This window comes from Barbus barbus, assembly GCF_936440315.1.
Source record: "Barbus barbus genome assembly, chromosome: 20".
NCBI classification, from domain to species: Eukaryota; Metazoa; Chordata; class Actinopteri; order Cypriniformes; family Cyprinidae; genus Barbus; species Barbus barbus.
Genome location: NC_136748.1, coordinates 5,142,099 through 5,162,739, shown reverse-complemented (window position 1 = coordinate 5,162,739; position 20,641 = coordinate 5,142,099). Strand labels below are relative to the sequence as shown.

Sequence of the window (20,641 nt, the reverse complement as noted above, 5' to 3'; positions counted from 1 at the left end):
GAGAGGAGCATAACCTCAGCTAGTCCTTCTGACATTTGCCGCTGGCTCTGACGTGTCTGTAGTGGTTAAACATGAGATATAATTCACTTTGGGTAAATCTAACAGGTAATCTTTGGTCTTTATTCTATTAATCTATTAATATGTTGAAAATGAAATGGGCAATGCTGTTTGATATATTTTGTTTCATTGTAATGTAACTTGCGTTCCCTGAATAACATTTCCGTGGCTATTAATGTTTAAATTAAATGAAAAGAGGCAGTGGTGTTTGATATCATATTTCATCATATTGTAAATGCAGTGAGGAAAATTGCAGTAGGCGAGCTGACTGATGTTATCAAGTACGCTGCTGTTCCATTTGCAGAATTACCGAACTTTCGTCCTCCCGTCCCCAGGCGTTCACACTTCCGAGTCGAACTTGCGAAGTCCAAACTACCGAGGATGCAAGTCCGAAATTTCCATTTATTTGAGAAATGCGCACAGACCTACGTCACCAGACTATTTGCCTAATCTTCTCTGTACTTTAGACCGCAATGGAAATGCAGATAGCAACGGGTCTTTAGACTCAATGTAACAACAATACTACTGCTACTACTTTAGTAATATTTGTAAAACTTTATTTTTAAAGGAATAATCACATTTGTTTTCTTTTTAATTTTAACAGGAAACCTCAGTTGTGCAGCTTTTTGTTTGCCAAAAATAAAAGGGTTTAATTTTAATTTGATTAGGATCAATTAAATTGTTTTATGCCTTCGTTTGTTTACCAGAAAAATTAAGAAAAATGTTTTATAGGGCCCACTTATTGTAAAAAAAAAATAATGCACCCCATACAAAAAAAAAAAGAATAGTTTTAAATTACAGGTCTGTGGCTCTTAATTTTTTTTTATTAATTCATCATTTGTAAACTGATGTTTACTGTTCAGTTTTTTTTGTTTTTTTTTATTCACTAGCATTTGTATTAAACCTAGCTTTATTCACTGAATGTAATTTAAAAAAAAATCGAGAATCTAATCAGATCGAATCAAGAGCTTGCGGGTCAGAATCGAATCGAATCAGGACATCTGAATTGATACTCATCCCTACTGATCCTTGAGATCAGCTTGAGACATCCCTACTTAAGACATGACTTTTATGTGTTATGTGTGGGTTTCGCTTAAAGTTTGCTTAAAACAATAAAGACGTAGCTAGATGACACAGTAACAGAGTATGAGATCGAGGGAGTTGCCGTGTTCACCTCCACGGTCATTTTTGCTTAATGGTGTTATATTTGACAAGTACCGCTTCCATATTTGCTGTAGTTTTAACATTATTAAGAGGACATTAAATATCACAATCTCTATGATTCGCTTGAAAAGTAGATTGACCATCTTCAGGATCAGTCATGAAATTGTCAGATTGCCCAGTCCATTGGTTCAAATGTTGGTTTTTCCTTGTCAAACTAGCTATTGTTTAAAAAAGTAATGATAATTAGATGGTAAAAATGTTTTTTGAAGCTCTTTTTATTAATTTGTCTCTTAGGTTTAACTTGACCTCTCCATCTCATGCTTAATTTTCCTTTTGTGTAACATATTAATTGGCAAAAAAGTCTCTGAAACAATATTTGTGGGTGTTCTTTGAATCTGTCAAGTTTCAGAAAGCATTTCTCAGGCATGCATGCATAGAGTATCTTATAGTTATCTTATAGTCTGGAATGCATGGCAGCTTTCATTGGCCAAGGACCGCCCATGATGCCGTTTGACCAACATGTCAAACCACCAATTACAGTTTGTCTCGTTCAGCGTTATGTTTCGGGGCATGGAAATGTCGCCAGACCGGTGTGTAAAACTCTCAGACGCATATTAAAGATTCTATGCCGTGAACTTTGAATATTTCACATACATTTGAAAATTCAATGTTTAGTTATGATCCTGATAAGCACTCGTCTCAGTTGTAAACAGACGGCTTTCTTCCTTCGCAAGGTGGTTTGACGCCACGGCCTCTTTTGGCACTTTTCCACTGCGTGGTATGACTCGGCTCGGCACATTTCAGAACGGCTCAGTTCGGCTCTGTTTGCACTGCGTTTCCACTGCAGTTTAGTACCGCTTTAGAGTGGGCGGGATTATTTACGCCGTTATAGTTGCGCCACCTCTACTGCCGTGACTCCTGAAAAACTTTTTAATCATCGCTCCATTAAGCTCTAGCTGGATCCGCTCTTTGGCTCTCACGAGAGGACAGTCTGTACTTCCTCAACCGACAACGAAACAGCCATTATTTGGTTGTGAAAAGAAAGGTGCGCTCATTCAAAACAGTTGCGTTCGATCCTTCGCTGGCTGTGCTGATTTAAATCTAGCGGGTCTGTTGTGTCTCGTGCTGCAAGTTCAAATGACGCAAAAAAAACATTCAAATGACGCAGGCAGTGACGATTTTCTCCGGCCAATCAGTAATCAGCAGGGTTTACACGTCACGTTTTAGTAACGGTAAGACTCGCTTGGAACCTCGGCCGACAGGATGCAGGATGACCAGAAGAATGGATTGTGGACTGGTATTGCTGAAATCATTTTAGATGTATCATAACTGTTTTAATATTTCTTATGTGTAGGGCAAAATGTTGACGTTTTACATTTTAATTTATTCATAAATGCAGTGTACAATCAAGGAAACACAATAAGCATGCTAAATCTTCTTTTGCTGTAGTCCTTAAAGGGATAGTTCACCCAAAAATGAAAATTCTGTCATTATTTACTCACCCTCATGTCGTTTCAAACCCGTAAGACCTCCGTACATCTTCGAAACACAAATTAAGATATTTTTAATGGAATCTGAGAGCTCTCAGACCCTCCCATAAGACGGCAAGGGTCCTTACACGATCAAGGTCCAGGAAAGTACCAAGATGATCGACAAAGTAGTCCATGTGACATCAGTCTGTCAACTGTAATTTTACGAAGCCACGAGAATACTTTTTGTGCAAAGAAAACATAACTATTTTATTCCACATTTTTGTCTCTACTGTTACTCTTGTGGACGCGCGTTCACAACAGTACATGGCGTAAGCGCGTGGTGGCAAAATTAATAAATAAAGAGAGCAGTTGAAGTGAAATATGGCATTACTTTCAGGGCTCGCAAAATTTCTAAATCCCTGGTAGCCCTTCGGGCAGGTACTCTTCAGATTTTGGTAGCCCGAAAATAATTTAACTAGCCCAAATAAAGTAAAGACCATAAATGTCAATCAAAACATTTTCAATACACAAATATCAACGAATATCAAGGAAAGTGTTTTATTTTACTATTTACAAGGTATTTGCAGAATTCTTAATCTATTTAAGGCAATTTGAAAAATTATTTCTTATACCATTTAACGTATTTAAAAACCTTAAAAACTCTTCAATTTAGTTGTATCAAATTTAAGGACCCGTGGGAGCAATGTTCCCTCTAATTTTTTTTCTTGCCGAGCAAAACTTTTCTCTATTGGGCGGACATTTCGGGCACCTGAGCGAAAACATTCTTTATACCAGACCTGTACAGCGCGCACAAAAAAAGTGTGTAACTTTGAACTTTAATGTGCTATTTATATTTGATTTGACCCTTGATGTAACTAAATGATGTAAATTTTAGGTTATCTGAGAAAACATTTTTACTGAACAATACACTGCAGTTCAAAAGTTTGGATCAAAGTTTTTAAAATAAGTTTCTTATGCTCATCAAGGCTGTATCTATTTGATAAAAAATACTGAATATTATTTCACAAAATAATATTGTGAAATATTATTGCAATTTAAAATAAATGTTTTCTATTTTAATATACTTTAAAATGTAATTAATTCCTGTGAAGCAAAGCAGTATTTTCAGTGTCACATGATCCTAATATGCTGATTTTTAATCAATGTTGGAAACAGTTGTACTGCTTTTTTATTATTTTTATACTGTATTTTTTGGGACCTGTGATATTTTTTAAAAAGAAAAAGTTAAAAAGAACAGTGTTTAGTCAAAATAGAGATTTTGTGTTACAATATAAACTATTCAAAGGTTTGGGGTCAGAATTTTTTTTCTTTCTTTTTTAGAGATACTTTAAAAAAGTTTAAAGAAAGTTAAATTAACTTTATTCAGCAAGGATGTGTTAAATGGATAAAATTGATAGCAAAGACTTCTATTGTAAGAAAATATTTCTATTTTGAATAAATGCTGTTCTTTTAAACTTTTTATTAATCAAAGAAAAAAGTAACAGGTTACAAAAAAATATTAAGCAGCAGAACAGTTTCAACACTGATAATAAATCAGCATATTAGACTGATTTCTGAAGGATCATGTGACTGAAGACTGGAGTAATGATTAAAATAGGAAACCAATGTTAGAAATTGCAATATTTCACTATATCACTGTTTTTTTTCTGTATTTTTTAAATGAATACAGCCTTGATGAGCAAGAGACTCAAGTCAAAAACCTGATAAATAATTGACCTTGTTTTTGAGTCTATAATATAGGCCTAACATATATTATCAAAACAAACTATTTAAACTAATAGAATAGAAACTGAAGCAAAACTTAAGCTGAGATCTGTAAGTTAAATAAAAAAAAGTGAACATGAATTCTTCTATAGCTGTCTAAACATCGTTATGAAGTACAGTTTGTACAATACTCTTGTGTGTGACTGTACATGTCTTTATTACCGTTCTTTGTCCATCCTCCGCTATTTCCAGCACTTAATCAAGCCACTCTTTAAAACATGAGGACGTTTTATTTCACATGTCATTGCGTTTGTGTTGTCTCTTGTGTTGAGCGCACAGCAACCATTGAAGTATTCAGTTTCTACAGCGACTCATTCGGCACATCGTTCTCTTTCTATAAAACCGGTTCTAACTCTGTCGTGACATCAGCTCTATAGCGGTTTGCCCAAGCATTGCTATTCTTTCTCTTTTACTGGCGGCATTCAATCAAATGGCTTCCCAAATCATTTTTGTGCGCACAAGGCACATTATTTCTTCTGCGCGGACGCGCGCGCGCTCAGCTTAGAGGGAACACTGCGTGGGAGCCCTGTATTTAAGGTAGCCCGTCGGGCAGGGCAGTGTTACATTTTGGTAGCCCGACTGGAAAACACAATTGCCCCGGGACGTCGGGCTAGTGATTTTGCGAGCCCTGACTTTGCATACAAAGGTGAAGGAACTGACCTTACTGCACATGTATGCAAGCGTTGCTATAAATCATGTGATGCAACTTGCCACAAAATCTTTTCAGAGAATTAAGAGATCAACAGGTGAGTGCATCATTCATGAATTCAGATTTAATTTGAACTTTTATTTACAACTGATCAATGCACATACAGATGTGATACAGTAAGTGCAAATGTGTTGGTGTGACACGCTAGAACCAGTAAAGTTTAGGTCACGTAATATATGCACTTGCATTTCATACAATCGAATATTAATTGAATTTGAATTAAGCAAGAGTTTTGCTATATTAATTTTAGTATCAATAATATGAAGGGAATGTTTCTGCCGCGCCGCCAACCGCTAATATGAAGCAGCCAAGAGAACGAGAGAGTGAGATTTATATTTAGTGCTTATTCTTTGGCTGATAGGGGTGGGAGAAAAAAATCGATTCACCTAACTATCCCGATTCTTTTTAAAACATTTAAAAATCGATTGGTTTACCTCAATAAATTTTTATTTCATTTTATTTTTCCCAAGAGGTGGTGGGGAGAAGTTAGCGCTTTGTAAGCGCTCATGATAAACAAATACTGTCCAGCATAAAGCAGCGTGTAACAGTCTCACGAGCGCACGGCAGCAGAGTAAGTTAGTTTCATTCTGAGTGAAAACAGGCCGGAAAAGCTGGGAGTTTTTAAAAGTGCTGAGGGAATGATACAAATGAATATATCAGTGAATTAATTATATGAATGTACCTCTGAAGGATCTGACTCGATGGCATTTTGTTTTCATCTTAGCTCCATGTAATACCTAAAGGAAGTGTTCTTAAACACAATACTGCTTTGTTCGCGGAGTTCACGGGAATCAGTTGTAATTCAGCTTTTCCATATAAAGCGCCACCTGCTGTCAGAGAGTGGATTTACAGACACTTATTTACATTCAGTCTGTGTGCAGTTTCTGTCTGGCCAAAAAATGGACCAAATTTGCATGCCCTGCTGTAAATTTTAACCGGTTGATGAAAAACAAGCTTATGTGGATTCTACACATTTAAACAATTCAGACAAGCTATATAGAATTATTTATGGAGCAGATAAGTGGATAGAGAGTTGGACTTGTAACCTGAAGGTTGTGGGTTTGAGTCTCGGGTCCGGCAGGGATTGTAGGTGGGGGAGTGAATAAACTAACACTCTCTCCACCCTCAATACCATGACTGAGGTGAGACCCTTGAGCAAGGCACCAAACCCCCAACTGCTCTCCGGGTGCTGCAGCATTGGCTGCCCACTGCTCCGGGTGTATGTTCACTACTGTGTGTGTACACTTGGATGGGTTAAATGCAGAGCACAAATTCCGATTATGGGTCACCATACTTGGCCACACACCACTTCCCCCCTCTCCTTCCCCTTATTAATCAATTATCATTTTGACTTAACACTTTTCTTTAAAGGCTGAAATGTGAGGTTTACCTTTATATGAAACTTTTTCAAAGCTTTATTTGAACATTTACATTATTTTTTAACATGCTATTAAACTGGTGTCAGTCAGGTTGTCATTTAAAATCCAGACCTCATTGGTAATGTTATTGTTTTAGTGATTATGCAAACAAAGTCATTTTATTTGCTGTTTGTTGATTTTTAAGTATAAAACTTGGTGAAGTGATTTATGTATCGGTACTTTTTGAACATCTCCAGCACATTTTAACAATACCGTGATAATACTGATAACCGTGATAATTTTGGTCACTATAATCGTGATGAGAAATTTTCATACCGTTACATCCCTAGGTTCCTAGCTGATAACGAAGAATTTACAGAGCAGCCATCAAGTATTAGACAGTGATATAGGTTATTACATGCAAAAGTTTTTGGTCCAATAATTAACACCTGTTTTTTCAGAATTTAGCAGTAAGAAATCGCTAGTCATTCAGTTTTTAATGTCAACTATACATTCCGGTAGTTTTGCAAATTGATAAGTTTCAATTTGCGAAGAAGAGTCGCGAAGAAATATAGAGCTGAGTATCATCAGCATAACAGTGAAAGCTAACACCATGTTTCCTAATGATATCTCCCAAGGGTAACATGTAAAGCGTGAAAAGTAAGGGGCGTACTCCATACTGCCCTTGTGATTGGTATGATACCTCTTCATTTACTGCTACGAATTGATGGCGGTCAGATAAGTACGATTTGAACCATGCCAGTGCACTTCCTCTAATACCAACATAATTTTCTAGTCTATTTAAGAGAATGTTGTGGTCGATAGTGTCAAACACGGCGCTAAGATCCAGTAGCACTAACAGAGAGAGACAACCATGGTCAGATGATAAAAGCAGGTCGTTTGTAACTCTGAGAGCAGTCTCGGTACTATGATATGGTCTAAAACTGACTGGAAATCTTCACATATATCATTTTTCTCTAAGAAGGAATGATACTACCTTTTCTAATATCTTTGACCGAAAAGGGAGATTCGAGATCGGTCTATAATTAATTAATTCTTTGGGGTCAAGTTTTTTTTTTTCTATTATTATTAGAGTCTTAATAACAGCCAGTTTGAAGGTTTTTGGCACGCATCCTGATGACAATGATGAGTTGTTAATATTCAGAAGAGGATCTATTACTTCTGGAAGCACCTCTTTCATGAGCTTAGATGGAACAGGGTCTAACATACAGGTTGTTGGTTTAGATGATTTAACAAGTTTATACAATTCTTCATTTCCAATAGAAGAGAATGAGTGGAATTATTCCTCGGGGGATCTGTAGCGTACTATCTGATGTGATACTGTGGCTGACAGCTGCATGGTTACAATTTTATCTCTAATAGTTTCGATCTTGGAAGTAAAGTAGTTCATAAAGTCATTACTACTGTGCTGCTGGGTAATGTCTGCACCTGCTGATGTTATATTTTTTGTTAATTTAGCCACTGTATTGAATAAATACCTGGGGTTATGTTATCTAAAAGAGATGTAAATTAAGCAGATCTAGCCGTTTTTAAGGCTTTCCTGTAGGAGAGAGTATTTTCTTGCCAAGAAATACAAAATACCTCTAATTTTGTTTTTCTCCAGCTGTGCTCCATTTTCCAGGGTGCTCTCTTTAGGGCCCGAGTGTGTTCATTATACCACAGTGTTGGACTCTTTTTCTTAATCTTCCTTAAGCGTAAAGGAGCAACCGTATCTAAAGTGCTAGAAAAGAGAGAGTCCATAGTTTGTTACATCAAGTTGTTCTGAGCTATTGGATATGCTGAGGAACTGAGCTAAATCATGAGGATTATTTATAAAGCAGTCTTTTGTGGTAGAAGTGATGGTTCTACCAAATTTGTTACAAGGAGTTGGCTTTACAGCTTCTGGGCAGTGACGTTTCTCTCCACCCCATGCAATCTAAATCGTTGCAAACCGGTGCCGTTCGTTTGTGCTCAATTTTTGCTGGTTTGTGCCGTTAAAAGAAACCTTCTGGGGTTTAAGGGTGTTTTGGGGTCCTGGAGAAGTTTTGACATGCCCTAACGTGCTTTTTTCAGTTGTTTATAAACATATACATGGTTAAAGTCTAATAACACTGTAAACAGCACAAACTGGGTTACAATAATATGTTTGCAGCATTTATTTACATGATTGTGTTTTTGAGAAAGGAACGTTTATGCGTGTTTAGTGAAAAACTACAATTTTGAAGTCACTGAAATAAGGCCATAAACATACAAAAATTTTGTTCACAAGACTTTTGAGAACTGGATCTTGTAGTCTACAATTTGCTTCAAAATAATGTGAAAATCATCTTGTTTACTTGCTCACAAAAAACAATATATTGATTAATTTTCTAAGTCACTTTTTGATTAGAAAGGGTCTATGCGAGAAGGCGTCAACCTTCACGTTCACACCTGAGAAGATAAAGGCCCGCATAATGAGCTGCATAATGAGCTTCATAATGAGCCATTCAGTCAGGTATGTGACTGAGAGGGAAGAGTTACAAGAAAGAATATGAGGACAAAATAAATTTATATTTTTTGTTTGTAGTTTATTTACAATATATTTAGCTATCACACAAAATAACTTGAGATTCACTTGCGAGTGCAGTTAAAGTTTATTAGGAACAATCAAAGCTGACTTTCAAAGCTGACTTTTTAGAATCATTAATCCAGTCACATGATCCTTCAGAAATCATTCTAATATTCTGATTTGCCGCTCAAAAAAAAAACATTGTTGAAAAGAGCTGAAGAATTTTTTTTTCATTTTTTTAATGAATAGAAAGTTCAGAAGAACAGCATCGTTTGTAACATGATAAATGTCTATCATCACTTGTGTGCTAAATAAAAGTTTTAATTCCTATATATACTGACTCCAAGCTTTTGAGCCTGACATTTTCATAGTGTATATTGTTTATGTGCTTTGAAGGAAAAAAAACAAAAAAAAAAACACACATTTTGAAATTCTGGGTTATTTCTCTCAGCAGATCTTCCAGAAACAGAAAGGAGCCGGGATGAACTTGTTTTACGCGGAGGCGATGTGGGTGTTTACATTCGCGCACGCCTCACGTGGATGTTTGAAATGTGAAAGGCGCGATCGGCGTGTGGGCATGACCGCATTAGGTATAATGAGTTGAGATGGGAAAACTGGACATTGCTTTGGTTTCATACGGATTACTTTAACATAGAATATTTGTTCTGGACGGGACTTCATTTAAAAGTAGACATTTCAAGCTTTCTATACATATATTTCTCATGTATTTGAGGCGAGTATTCGTGGAGATTCATGTTGTTTTATTTACGTGTCTGTGAAGAGAGGTGACCGAGACAGAGCCGGCAGAGAACGCACCCTGTTTATTTTTTAAAAGCATATTGTTTTGTTGTTATTATGACTATACACAAATAAAAGTAGACCCTTTGCCATTTCAAATGATACCTTGTTCTTATCTGTACGATCAAATCTCATGGAGTATTTTTAGTTATTTTCGCGTCATAAAGAAAATACGAGACAGCCCACACAGTGGGCTTCGACTCCAGGGGGTTAAATATAACAAATTCATTCTACACCCCGTTTAGCGCGGCTACAGAGTTTAATAAAAAAGTTAGTGTTCGTGCTGCCTTGAAATTTTAGGTTTAGTCAGCTCCAAGTTTTCACGAACTTCATATTTCAAGTTGACTAAGCTTAAATTTCAAGCCAGCATTAAGTTGAAATGGTGAGTTTCTTTTTAATTATTTTTTTACTGTCTAAATCGTTATAATTCATTTGTGCTCGATTTGTGCCGTTATACTGAACATATTCCCCCTAGGAATAACAAATATATGCTAATTCAGGGCGCTCTGTCCATGCCAACGGCTCCGTTTGTTTGTGCTAGATGCCGTTAAAATGAACATTCTATTTATTTCTCCTTCGTAAAACGTTACAAATATCTGGAGGAAAAGTGATGGCACGCAAACTGCTCGTCCAAATTCTTGTCTAGTTAGAAAAACGTTGTAAACCAGCAGATTTAAACCAACAAAGTTTTATTGCCAGTGACGTCATCAAGCACCAAATCCTAAATTTTTATTTTCTCAGAACAGGCTATTACAGCTTAACAGGATCAGAATTAGCTTTATTGCCAGGTATGTTTGCACATACGAGGAATTTGTTTTGGTGACAAGCTCCACAGTGCGACAGAATGACAGTGACAAGACGAGACACAGATAATAAAAGTAATAATATACAAATAAACAAAATAGACCATGTGCAAAAATAGCGCAAACACAATATACAAAATAGACTATTTAGTATGTACAGGTATGTTAGGTGCAAATTTGAAATGTAATGTGTGTTAAATAAATAAATGTATGATAGTGTTGAGCGTTTCATGTATATTGTTAAGTGTTCAGATGTTCATGAGATGGATTACCTGAGGGAAGAAACTTCCTGTGCCTGGCCGTTCTGGTGCTCAGAGCTCTGTAACTTCGACCAGACGGCAACAGTTCAAAGAGGGAGTGTGCTGGATGTGAGGGGTCACATCCAGCCCTTTTGCTCACTCTGGATGAGAACAGTTCTTGGAGACTGGGGAGGGTTGTACCAATGATTCGCTTAGCAGTCCTGACTACCCTCTGTAGTCTTCTAAGGTCAGATTTGGTAGCTGAGCTGAACCAGACAGTTATTGAAGTGCAGAGGACGGGTTCAAAGATGGCGGAGTAGAACAGTTTCAGCAGCTCCTGTGGCAGGTTGAACTTCCTCAGCTGGCAAAGGAAGTACAACCTCTGCTGGGCCTTTTTGACAATGGAGTCTGTGAGTGTCCCATTTCAGGTCCTAGGAGATGGTGGTGCCCAGGAATCTGAATCACTCCACTGTTGTTACAGTGCTGTTCATGATGGTGAAAACAAGAGCTGATGAATGCAATGCAAGTCGCTTTGGATAAAAGCAGACGCTTTGGATAAAAGCGTCTGCTAAATGCATAAATGTAATGTGAGTGGGGGGAGAGCAGGGGGGTTTCTCCTGAAGTCCACGGTCATCTCCACTGTTTTGAGTGTGTTGAGCTCCAGGTTGTTAAGACTGCACCAGACAGCCAGCTCTTTAACCTCCTGTCTGTAGGCAGACTCGTCACCGTCCTGAATGAGGCCGATCAGTGTGGTGCATGACAAGAGGGGTCTTTAGAAGAGCAGTGGGGAGAGAACACAGCCCTGAGGAGCTCCAGTGCTGATCGTGTGGGTGTTGGATGTGTATTTTCCCAGCTTCACCTGTCTGTCAGGAAGCTGGTGATCCACTGACAGACAGAAGTGGGCACTAGGGCTGTCGACTAGTCGATTTTTAAAAATCGTCAACTTCATTTTGCTCGCGTCGACTAACCGGCCAAATACCGGAAGTGGCGCATTTCACGGACGAGAATCCATAAAACACATTATTAGACTATTTTCCAAGGCTGCATGATATATTAAACCCATTTAAAAATCATAATTAAGCATAATTGTGAATTCACAAATGCCATGATTTAATTAAATAATTACATGCGATGCAGTTCTAACACAGTATATGCGCTTTAATTATTTACATGCGTGTAGGTTAAGTGCATGCGTCACACAGCGGCTCCGTTCACAGTAGTTCCGCAGAAACTGAGACGCTCCACACATGTAAATGATAACAAACTCCATCTCTGCATGTTGTTGTGAGTTTGGGTTTATAACGTTCATCTGGGAACGCAACGTGCGCCTTTCATCAGATTTGTAAGGTAAATCATTTAAGAATCTACGCAAAGATAAAAATATATATTTATAGACTCTACTCTAAAGGTTCACAGTTTAAGTTTACAATTGTGACATGCAATGTCATAACATTTGATCTGAACCAAAAATTACATCTGCTTAATATCAATGAAAAATAAAGTGCTTGCAGGATTCCTAAAGAAAACAAAACAATTGTAAAACAATCAAATAAATACAGATGTTAAACATTCTCAGAACTTTTCAACTTGGATTTCACAGGTTTTTCAATTTGTATTTGTTACGCGTGGAATCGCCGAGACCGCGACGAGAGCACTGCCCCAACTGCAATAAACTCCCCAGAATTACGAGAGAAAGCTGTAGCTGCACGGTGACTCTACCGCCTGCCGCGCCCTGCGCAAAGGCTCTTCAACACGGGACGCTGCAAGCGTCAGAACCCAGGTTGTGCTCGCGCCGTGGTCCCAGGGTGGACATTACCACAAAAGCCCAAATAGCGCCACACTTCAGCTTTGTACATCAAAACGAGAACTGGAACAATTCTTTCATCCTCCATTACTGGCAGCGAACTATATTAATGCTAACATTAGTGGAGTGCCCTGATGCTAGTATTTCCTGTCACTGTTTAAGTTCAGAGATGAAGACTAGCGGTCGGTATATGAACTCAAAACGAAACAACTGCCATGAATCTTGTATGATTTTTTTTATTTCTTTTTTTTTTTTTTATATCGATATTCCGTTTTGGAGTATTGTGAACAAAATATCACCATACTCACGTGTATCGATTTTCTTACACCCCTATTATATATGTATATTAAGTCATTTTAAAAGCTATTGTTCATATGTTCTCTTATTTTGTTACATCTATTTTTATTACCACAAAAAAATTTATTATAATTATAGGGCCCTATGAAATCCCGTTTTATTTCCAAATTCAGTTTTTTTTTTTTTTTTTTTTTTTCATTTTTCTATACTCTGTTTTAATGGTTGAACTAAATTTTATTAATCAAAAAGCTTGTCTAATTAATTTGAGTTTTACAGTTTTATCTGTACCAAATTCTGTTTTCCATTTATTTTCTGTATTCCATTTTAATGGTTCCATTTAAATTGTAATAATCAAAAGCATCTCCAATTAATTGATTTTTTTTATATTAACAAAAAAAAAATTATGTAACAAAACAGATCATTCAGTCATTTCCCACTGTTTATAAATGGTAATTTTCTCACCCTAACCTTATTAAATGTCATCTTTCACATCAAATTCTTTTTCAATTAATTCAGTTAGCATAATAAGAAACTGTAGAGTTGTTACTATTCAAATGAAATTAACAAACTTTATCTTTCCACTGCTGAGGAAACAGAAGCTGCATCTGAAGTGGCATTAATGCATTTACACAGAGTTTGGTGAAGCTGAGGTGCCATAAATGCATTTACACAGCAAAATTTCAAATGCATAAATAATTTTATAAGATTGTTTTTTTTTTTTTTTTTAAACGTACATATAAATGTTGAAAAAATACAATAATACTTTTAAATGACTAAACCACCAGTAGATGGTGGCAAGTATCCATTTTAATGAGGGATTTATTCATTCATTCAAACGGCTGATTCGTTCAGAAATGAGGCAAGTGACTGTCCTTATGAATGGGCCACTGAATCATTGACTCACTCGATTCGTTCAAAAACGTGGATTCATTCAGTAACGAAACACCGCTGTGTTGCTCGGAGACACACAACAGTTCTGCTGTGGCTTTGATCGGAACTATTTTCATCAGCGAAATTGAGCAAAAACGTCTGAGTTTTAACTTATTTAAATACTATTGTATAAAATTAGTGTCACGTTGCAAACGTGTTGATATTGATATTCGGGGAAACATCATGGCTGTATAATGTTGCTTATCTAAATTAGGGGTCGACCGATTATCGGCCTGGCCGATTATTGGCACCGATATTAAGCATTTTTATGATAATCGGTATCGGCCATTTTCAAAACCGATGTGCCGATAAAATTATTTAATTATGAAACGCGCTATTTGGCTCTGATGCAGCCTGTCGGAACTCACCACTCTTTGTCCCAGAGCAGTCTCCGCCCACCGCGCATCTGATTTGTTGAGAGTCAGGAGTCCGACCAATCAACGTGGAAGACTAAAGGCACTCTCACACCGAAAGGGCTTGCTAACTGGTGCTGCTTCATCACGCATCAGTTATCTCTCAAACGCAGCAGCAGACCTTGCACAAGTTGCAATAAATTACAATCCACTACACTGAAGTTGTAAAAACCTCAATATTATCTATTTATGGTTTCCGAGATGGGGGAAACGCAGGGGGAATCGCGGAATCCAGTCATATAAATGTAAAAAATAAAAGTCACGAAATTTGTCAAAGTTTGGATGAATTAATCAAAAGTAGGTCAGTACACTTAAATCGACTCATGATATGGACTATCTGTAAACATTAAGCTGCAAAAAGACTATTTAAATATGAATTCTGTATGTTCGGCGTGTCTCTGTATATGTGAAAGGCACAGACGCGCGGTTTTGACACACACACACAGACACATAGACTGAAGTGCGTGACGTTCGCGGTGTTTTCCGCATCTGCCATGTCACTAAATGAGGACATAAATATATGAACATCATCCCCAGAACTGCTCTGAGAGTTACTTCATGAACATTTGACTGTTTCGTTTGAGTAAAACGATGGTCATATCATAAATAGGCTACAGAAACTTAAGAGGTCCTCATGGCAACCCGTCAAAATAAGTTTATTTACTAATGCTACCATTATTACAACTTTTGTTTAAAAGAACAATCACACAATACGCTATTTCTTACATGTTTTAATTTTAATAGTAAACACATTTATTTGCCAAAAAATAGTTTAACTCATTTGATTAAAAGATAAATTAAATTAATGTTTTATGCCTTCATTTGCACTTCTCTGTAAATGAAAACTAATGGAAATTACTGTCACATAGGCCAAGATTAAGATACTGTCACATAGGCCAAGATTAAGTTACTGTCACATAGGCCAAGATTATGATGACGGAAATCGGGACATTTCAATAGGCTATTGAACCAAGTGTGCCTATAACAGGCTATTAGTGTTATAGGTTCATTAAAATAGTTGCGGTCTTCTTCACAACTTCTACAATGGAGCTATGAAGACAATTAAATTATTTACACTTATTATATACATTGCGCTTTTTAAATTAATCAACTGATGTGCATTAGATGATGAATTGAATAGTCACCTCTTGTAGGTTATGATTTAGTCAACCGAAAATAATTAATGAAGAATTATGAGAGGTTATGCTATTACACATACATTTCTAAGATGTAAATTATTGAAGCCAAATACTTACATTTCCCCAAGCTGTTTAGCTTTAGTATTTAGTACTCATAGGCTTAATCATGAAGCATGCAGTGGCCCCACTTTTAACTCTCTCTTTATATATTACCCTTATTGAAGATGGATGCATGGGGGAAGACAAAAGTAAGAAGTGCAACCAACACTAGGGAAGGCCGTTTTTGTCAGAGCCCTTGTTATTCTTAATTTTGACATTCATTTACATTTTTACACCAGACATATATATCGGTTCAATATATCGGTTATCGGTCTACTTGGTCTGTAATAATCGGTATCGGCATCGGCCCTGAAAAACACATATCGGTCGACCCCTAATCTAAATCATAAAATAAAAAATGATATTTTCAATATTTTTTTTCTTCTACCGCAGTATGCATCTCTAAATGTCTGTGAGTTGTGTGTGCTGTCTCTCTCACACACTCACTCAGGCTGTGCAAGCCTCATCTGGCCTCATCATGCAAAAAATCGTCCTATTCCGATCACTGACCGGTTAATCGGGGCATCTCTGATATGAACATTTATTAGCATGGTAAATGCGCTGCATATTGCCAGTGTTTAGTTTCATGCTCAAATGCATTGCCCGAAATTTAGTTATTTGAGACGGTCGTATTGCTTTTAGATGTCTTTTGTAAAAATACTGATCCTATAATAATGCAGCAGTGATTTTTATTTTTTTTTATTTTTCCCGTCATATTTGTTCAGCAGTTTGCATACTTCAATTAAAATTGTTTTCGTACTTTGTATGGCTGATTCCGAAAACAGGCAGGCGATTTCAGGAATCACTTGATAATGTAGATGAAAATATAGCACAAATCTGCCATAAACATTAGTGCCAAGCATGATAATGAGAACTTTATAGGATGTGAAATCTATAGTAAATTCCGTCCTTACCCATGTTTGTGAAAGCGCATCACAGCGGGAGCTCTCTCTCTCTCTCTCTCTCTCTCTCTCTCTCTCTCTCTCTCTCTCTCTCTCTCTCTCTCTCTCTCTCTCTCTCTCTCTCTCTCTCTCTCTCTCTCTCTCTCTCTCGCTGTAACGCATAAGTTAAAGTTCACTGGCATATGCATCCTTTTGTGCAGATACAAGTTGTAATGTTACATCTATGTTATGTATCTAAGTTATTTGATTAATATCATGGGAAGTGTCATAGACCGGGTTTCAGTTTATTGGCATAATGTCAGCTTCACCTCATGCAGCTATTAGTTTTTAAGTGATTATTTTTTTAATAACATTGCTGCATCATAATCTAACAGTGTTCTAATCATGTTGTACATGTTTTCATAAGTCTTCAGATATTCAATGTACATCTGCATCTCAACTCAAGCTCCTGTTCTAATGTGCATTTCTTAGAGACAAAACTTGTAATATGACATGTTCAGTGCTACTAAATCAGGTGCTGGTGCCACTGCTCTCCAATGCTATTCTGGAGCCCTGATCATATCAATTGTACTGTAAAATGTTACTGTAATTTGAAATTTCGTTAGTTTAATTGTAAGTGAAAAATATAGCTTTAGTAAACCTTTTTTTTTTTTTATTGAATTTTTTTTTGTATAACATTATACCCATTTTTAAAGACACCAAACCAATGTATAGTTGACATTTGAGGCTCAATGCTATGGAAAAGCAACACAAGTTCAGGAAGAGTGCTTTCAGTCTTTTTATATTCATATATATATATATATATATATATATATATATATATATATATTTTTTTTTTTTTTTTTTTTTTTTTTTTTTTATTTATTTTTTTTTTTTTTTTATATAAAAATATGGCATGCAGCTTCAAACAATGGCATAAATCTGTTCAAAATAATCGTTATTAATAATTACAATTACAGTCTCAAGGGAATAATCGACAATTATGATTTGTCAATCGTGCAGCCCTAACAATAAAGCAACCTTTTGAATTATTATTATTTTTTTTTTCTTCAAACTTTGTTCCCGGTAGGTTTTTTGTTAGTTTGATACAAAGGTATTAAGATATGAATCTGTTTTTTTTATTATTTTAATAAAATTGTTTTCATTTATCTTTTGAGCCTGGTTATTTGTCACCTATTTTATCAATTTAGTATCGATACAGAGTTATTACATTCTGGTATCGTATCGAAGCCAAAATTATGGTATCGAGCCATCCCTAGTGCATACAAATCTATAGGATGTGGTTTATGGCCTTACTTCAGTGATTTAAAGAAATTAAGGTTTTTACTTAATTTCCACGCATAAACTTGTGAATTGTACACACAAGCTGATCACATATTATTGTATTACAGGTTGTGCTGAAAACACTAATGGCTAAAGTCTGATTACACTGTAAAGTAACTGAAATGAGCACAAATGTCAGGGCATGTCAAAACATCTCCAGAGGGTTATTATAAAGTGTTCTTATAGTTTGGATCATGTACTTTACCCACAGCAGCTCATTCTGTGTTTTTCGGGTGCATTTTGTCCATGGAAATGCATTTATAGTAAGGGAAAGGGAAGTGGTGTGTGGCCAAGTATGGTGACCCATACTCAGAATTTGTGCTCTGTATTTAACCCATCCAAGTGTATACACGTAGTGAACATACACCTGTAGCAGTGGGCGCCCGGAGAGCAGTTGGGGGTTCGGTGCCTTGCTCAAGGGTCTCACCTCATTCGTGGTATTGAGGGTGGAGAGAGTGTTGGTTATTCACTCCCCCACCTACAATCCCTGCCGGACCTGAGACTCAAGCCCACAACCTTCAGGTTACAAGTCCAACTCTCTATCCATTAGGCCACGACTGCCAGGATGCACCAGAATATTTTTGTCCAAAATAGTTTGAGGAAAGCAGTGACTGAAACTGAGAGGTTTAATTAGCATTTCTCTGATGGTGTGTTTTCACTATGTGAGTGTTTATTTAGTGCACACAACATGGACAAACTACAACAGGTGAACATGTTAGCTGTGTGGATTCTAGTGCTGAATTAACAATATCAATTTCTTGTTTTCAATCGATACCAATATTGATTCTTAGATCTCAAGATCTGTCTAGTCTATTACTAATCAAGCTTTGTTAGTATAAAAACAAAGTCTAAGCTCACAAAACGGTAAACTGTTTATTGTGGTTATTTTGACACTTTCAAACTGGTTAGTTACTAGCAAGAAAAAATTATTCTAAACAGGAGCATTCTGATAAGTATACACAAAAAGATATGCAGTTTATTTTTACGTAGCCTATTGTCTTCATTAATGTATGTTTTAATCTGTTAGTAAAACAAGTTTTTATTACAGCCACTGTGTAAATGTTTATATTTCATTAACCAATTGAGTGGAAAGTTCTGTTATTAAAAGTTGATCAAAAAATTTATATTTAAAAATTGTTTTTATATCAGTGTTCATTATTAAATAAATTATTTAATTGATTATTAATGAACATTTTCAGTTTTTGGCCAAGGGCATTCATTTTCAGTTTCATAATATTGTAAATATTGTAAATTTATGCAGAATGTCAGAGACCTTGTATGTTTAAAACAATAGCTTTAATATTTTTAAATGTCTTGTTATGCTAAAATTCATAAACATCTTTTTTATAGCATGTATTACATTTGTATTTAAATTTTTCATGAGCTCATATTTGAGGCATGCATGCAACATTGAACATTCTTTTAAAATGTAATCACACCAAAGGACCATGAACTAGTGGTGTACAAATATTGCTTAAAAGGTCAAAGCATTTAAGAAAGTGTTTTTCCTTAATTGGGAGAAAAAAAGTCCACTTATGTTTGTCAACTAACCCAAATGCAATGCACTGGTGAGGAAAGGAAACAGTGGATATTTCTGTTGAAAACACGTGACGTCACTGAGAAACTGAAACTGATATATTTTAATAGTCTTTCACATAATGTCCAGCTCTTGTTCGTTTAGTTGATGTGGTCAGTGCCCAGATGAAGGTGAATGCTCATCTTCAGTTCATGCTGTTAATGTGTACCTCTTAATCTTCATATTAAAGCGAGTTTTTTTGTAATTTAATTTTTTGATCTTTTTCAGTTCTACAAACATGTCGTCCAAGGTGTGGAGAAATTCGTTCAAAAGGTCAGTTGTTATTATCTTGCAAATGTAAAATAAACTAATAGATATTTGGAAAATGCCTAGAGAGAGCTCAAATGTTTCCAAACTGTGTTTTTATTTTCATATGTGAAGTGCGTCATGTAGAATAAAGTCAATTAATAGCATTAAGGCTTAACTACTTAACCCTCTAATGCATGACTTATTTAATCATAAAGGAAAGTATCTTAATATAACTTCCTTTGTATGATTTTATAGTGTTATTGTGCAGCAACACCAATCGGTGAAATTCGACGTTATGTCTCTAAAGGTCTCTAAATCTTAAAGTATCTTATTAAAACGTTAAATAGTCAGCTCAAGACCACCAAAGACTTTTAGTACTTAATGAGATATTTTAAATATGCCTAATGGTTGTCATTTTTAATGCAGGGAATATCACTGGCTGTGAAGTTTGCTTTCAAAAATGATGTATTATGTGGTGATTTGAAGCCCAGAACCCACACACTTTTTCATCATTCATTACTTCTCTTTCTTTTGTGTGTGTGTGTGTAGTGCAAGCCTGAATACAAAGTCCCCGGTCTGTACGTCATTGACTCCATTGTACGGCAGTCTCGTCACCAGTTTGGTCAGGAGAAAGATGTTTTTGCTCCACGCTTCAGTAAGAACATCATTAGCACGTTCCAAAACCTCTACCGCTGCCCAGCTGATGACAAGGTGAGTTTGTTTCTCATGCCCTTGTAATCAAATAGTAAAGGTCTTGTCTAGACACTTTTTTTTTTTTTTCATTTGCTTATTTTCCATATTCAATGTTGGGTTGCAGAGTAAGATTGTCCGAGTACTAAATCTATGGCAGAAAAACAATGTCTTCAAGAGTGACATCATCCAGCCTCTACTGGATATGGCCGCAGGGCTCCCACCCCCTAGTGTTACGCCCGTCTCTGCCAGCAGTGCCGTACCCGTCAACAGCACTACTCCTGGT

The 20,641-nt window shown here is 36.3% G+C and overlaps 1 protein-coding gene across 1 annotated transcript in view; it reads left to right on the top strand.

Moving 5' to 3' along the window:
- Positions 1–20,641, top strand: part of LOC306886559 (SR-related and CTD-associated factor 8-like) — a 61,567-nt gene that overhangs the window by 30,630 nt on the left and 10,296 nt on the right. Inside the window, exons 3-5 of the mRNA XM_079443749.1 lie at positions 19,645–19,689; positions 20,215–20,376; positions 20,483–20,639. Of these exons, the coding sequence (XP_079299875.1) occupies positions 19,645–19,689; positions 20,215–20,376; positions 20,483–20,639 (364 nt within the window). The remainder of the gene's footprint in view (positions 1–19,644; positions 19,690–20,214; positions 20,377–20,482; positions 20,640–20,641) is intronic.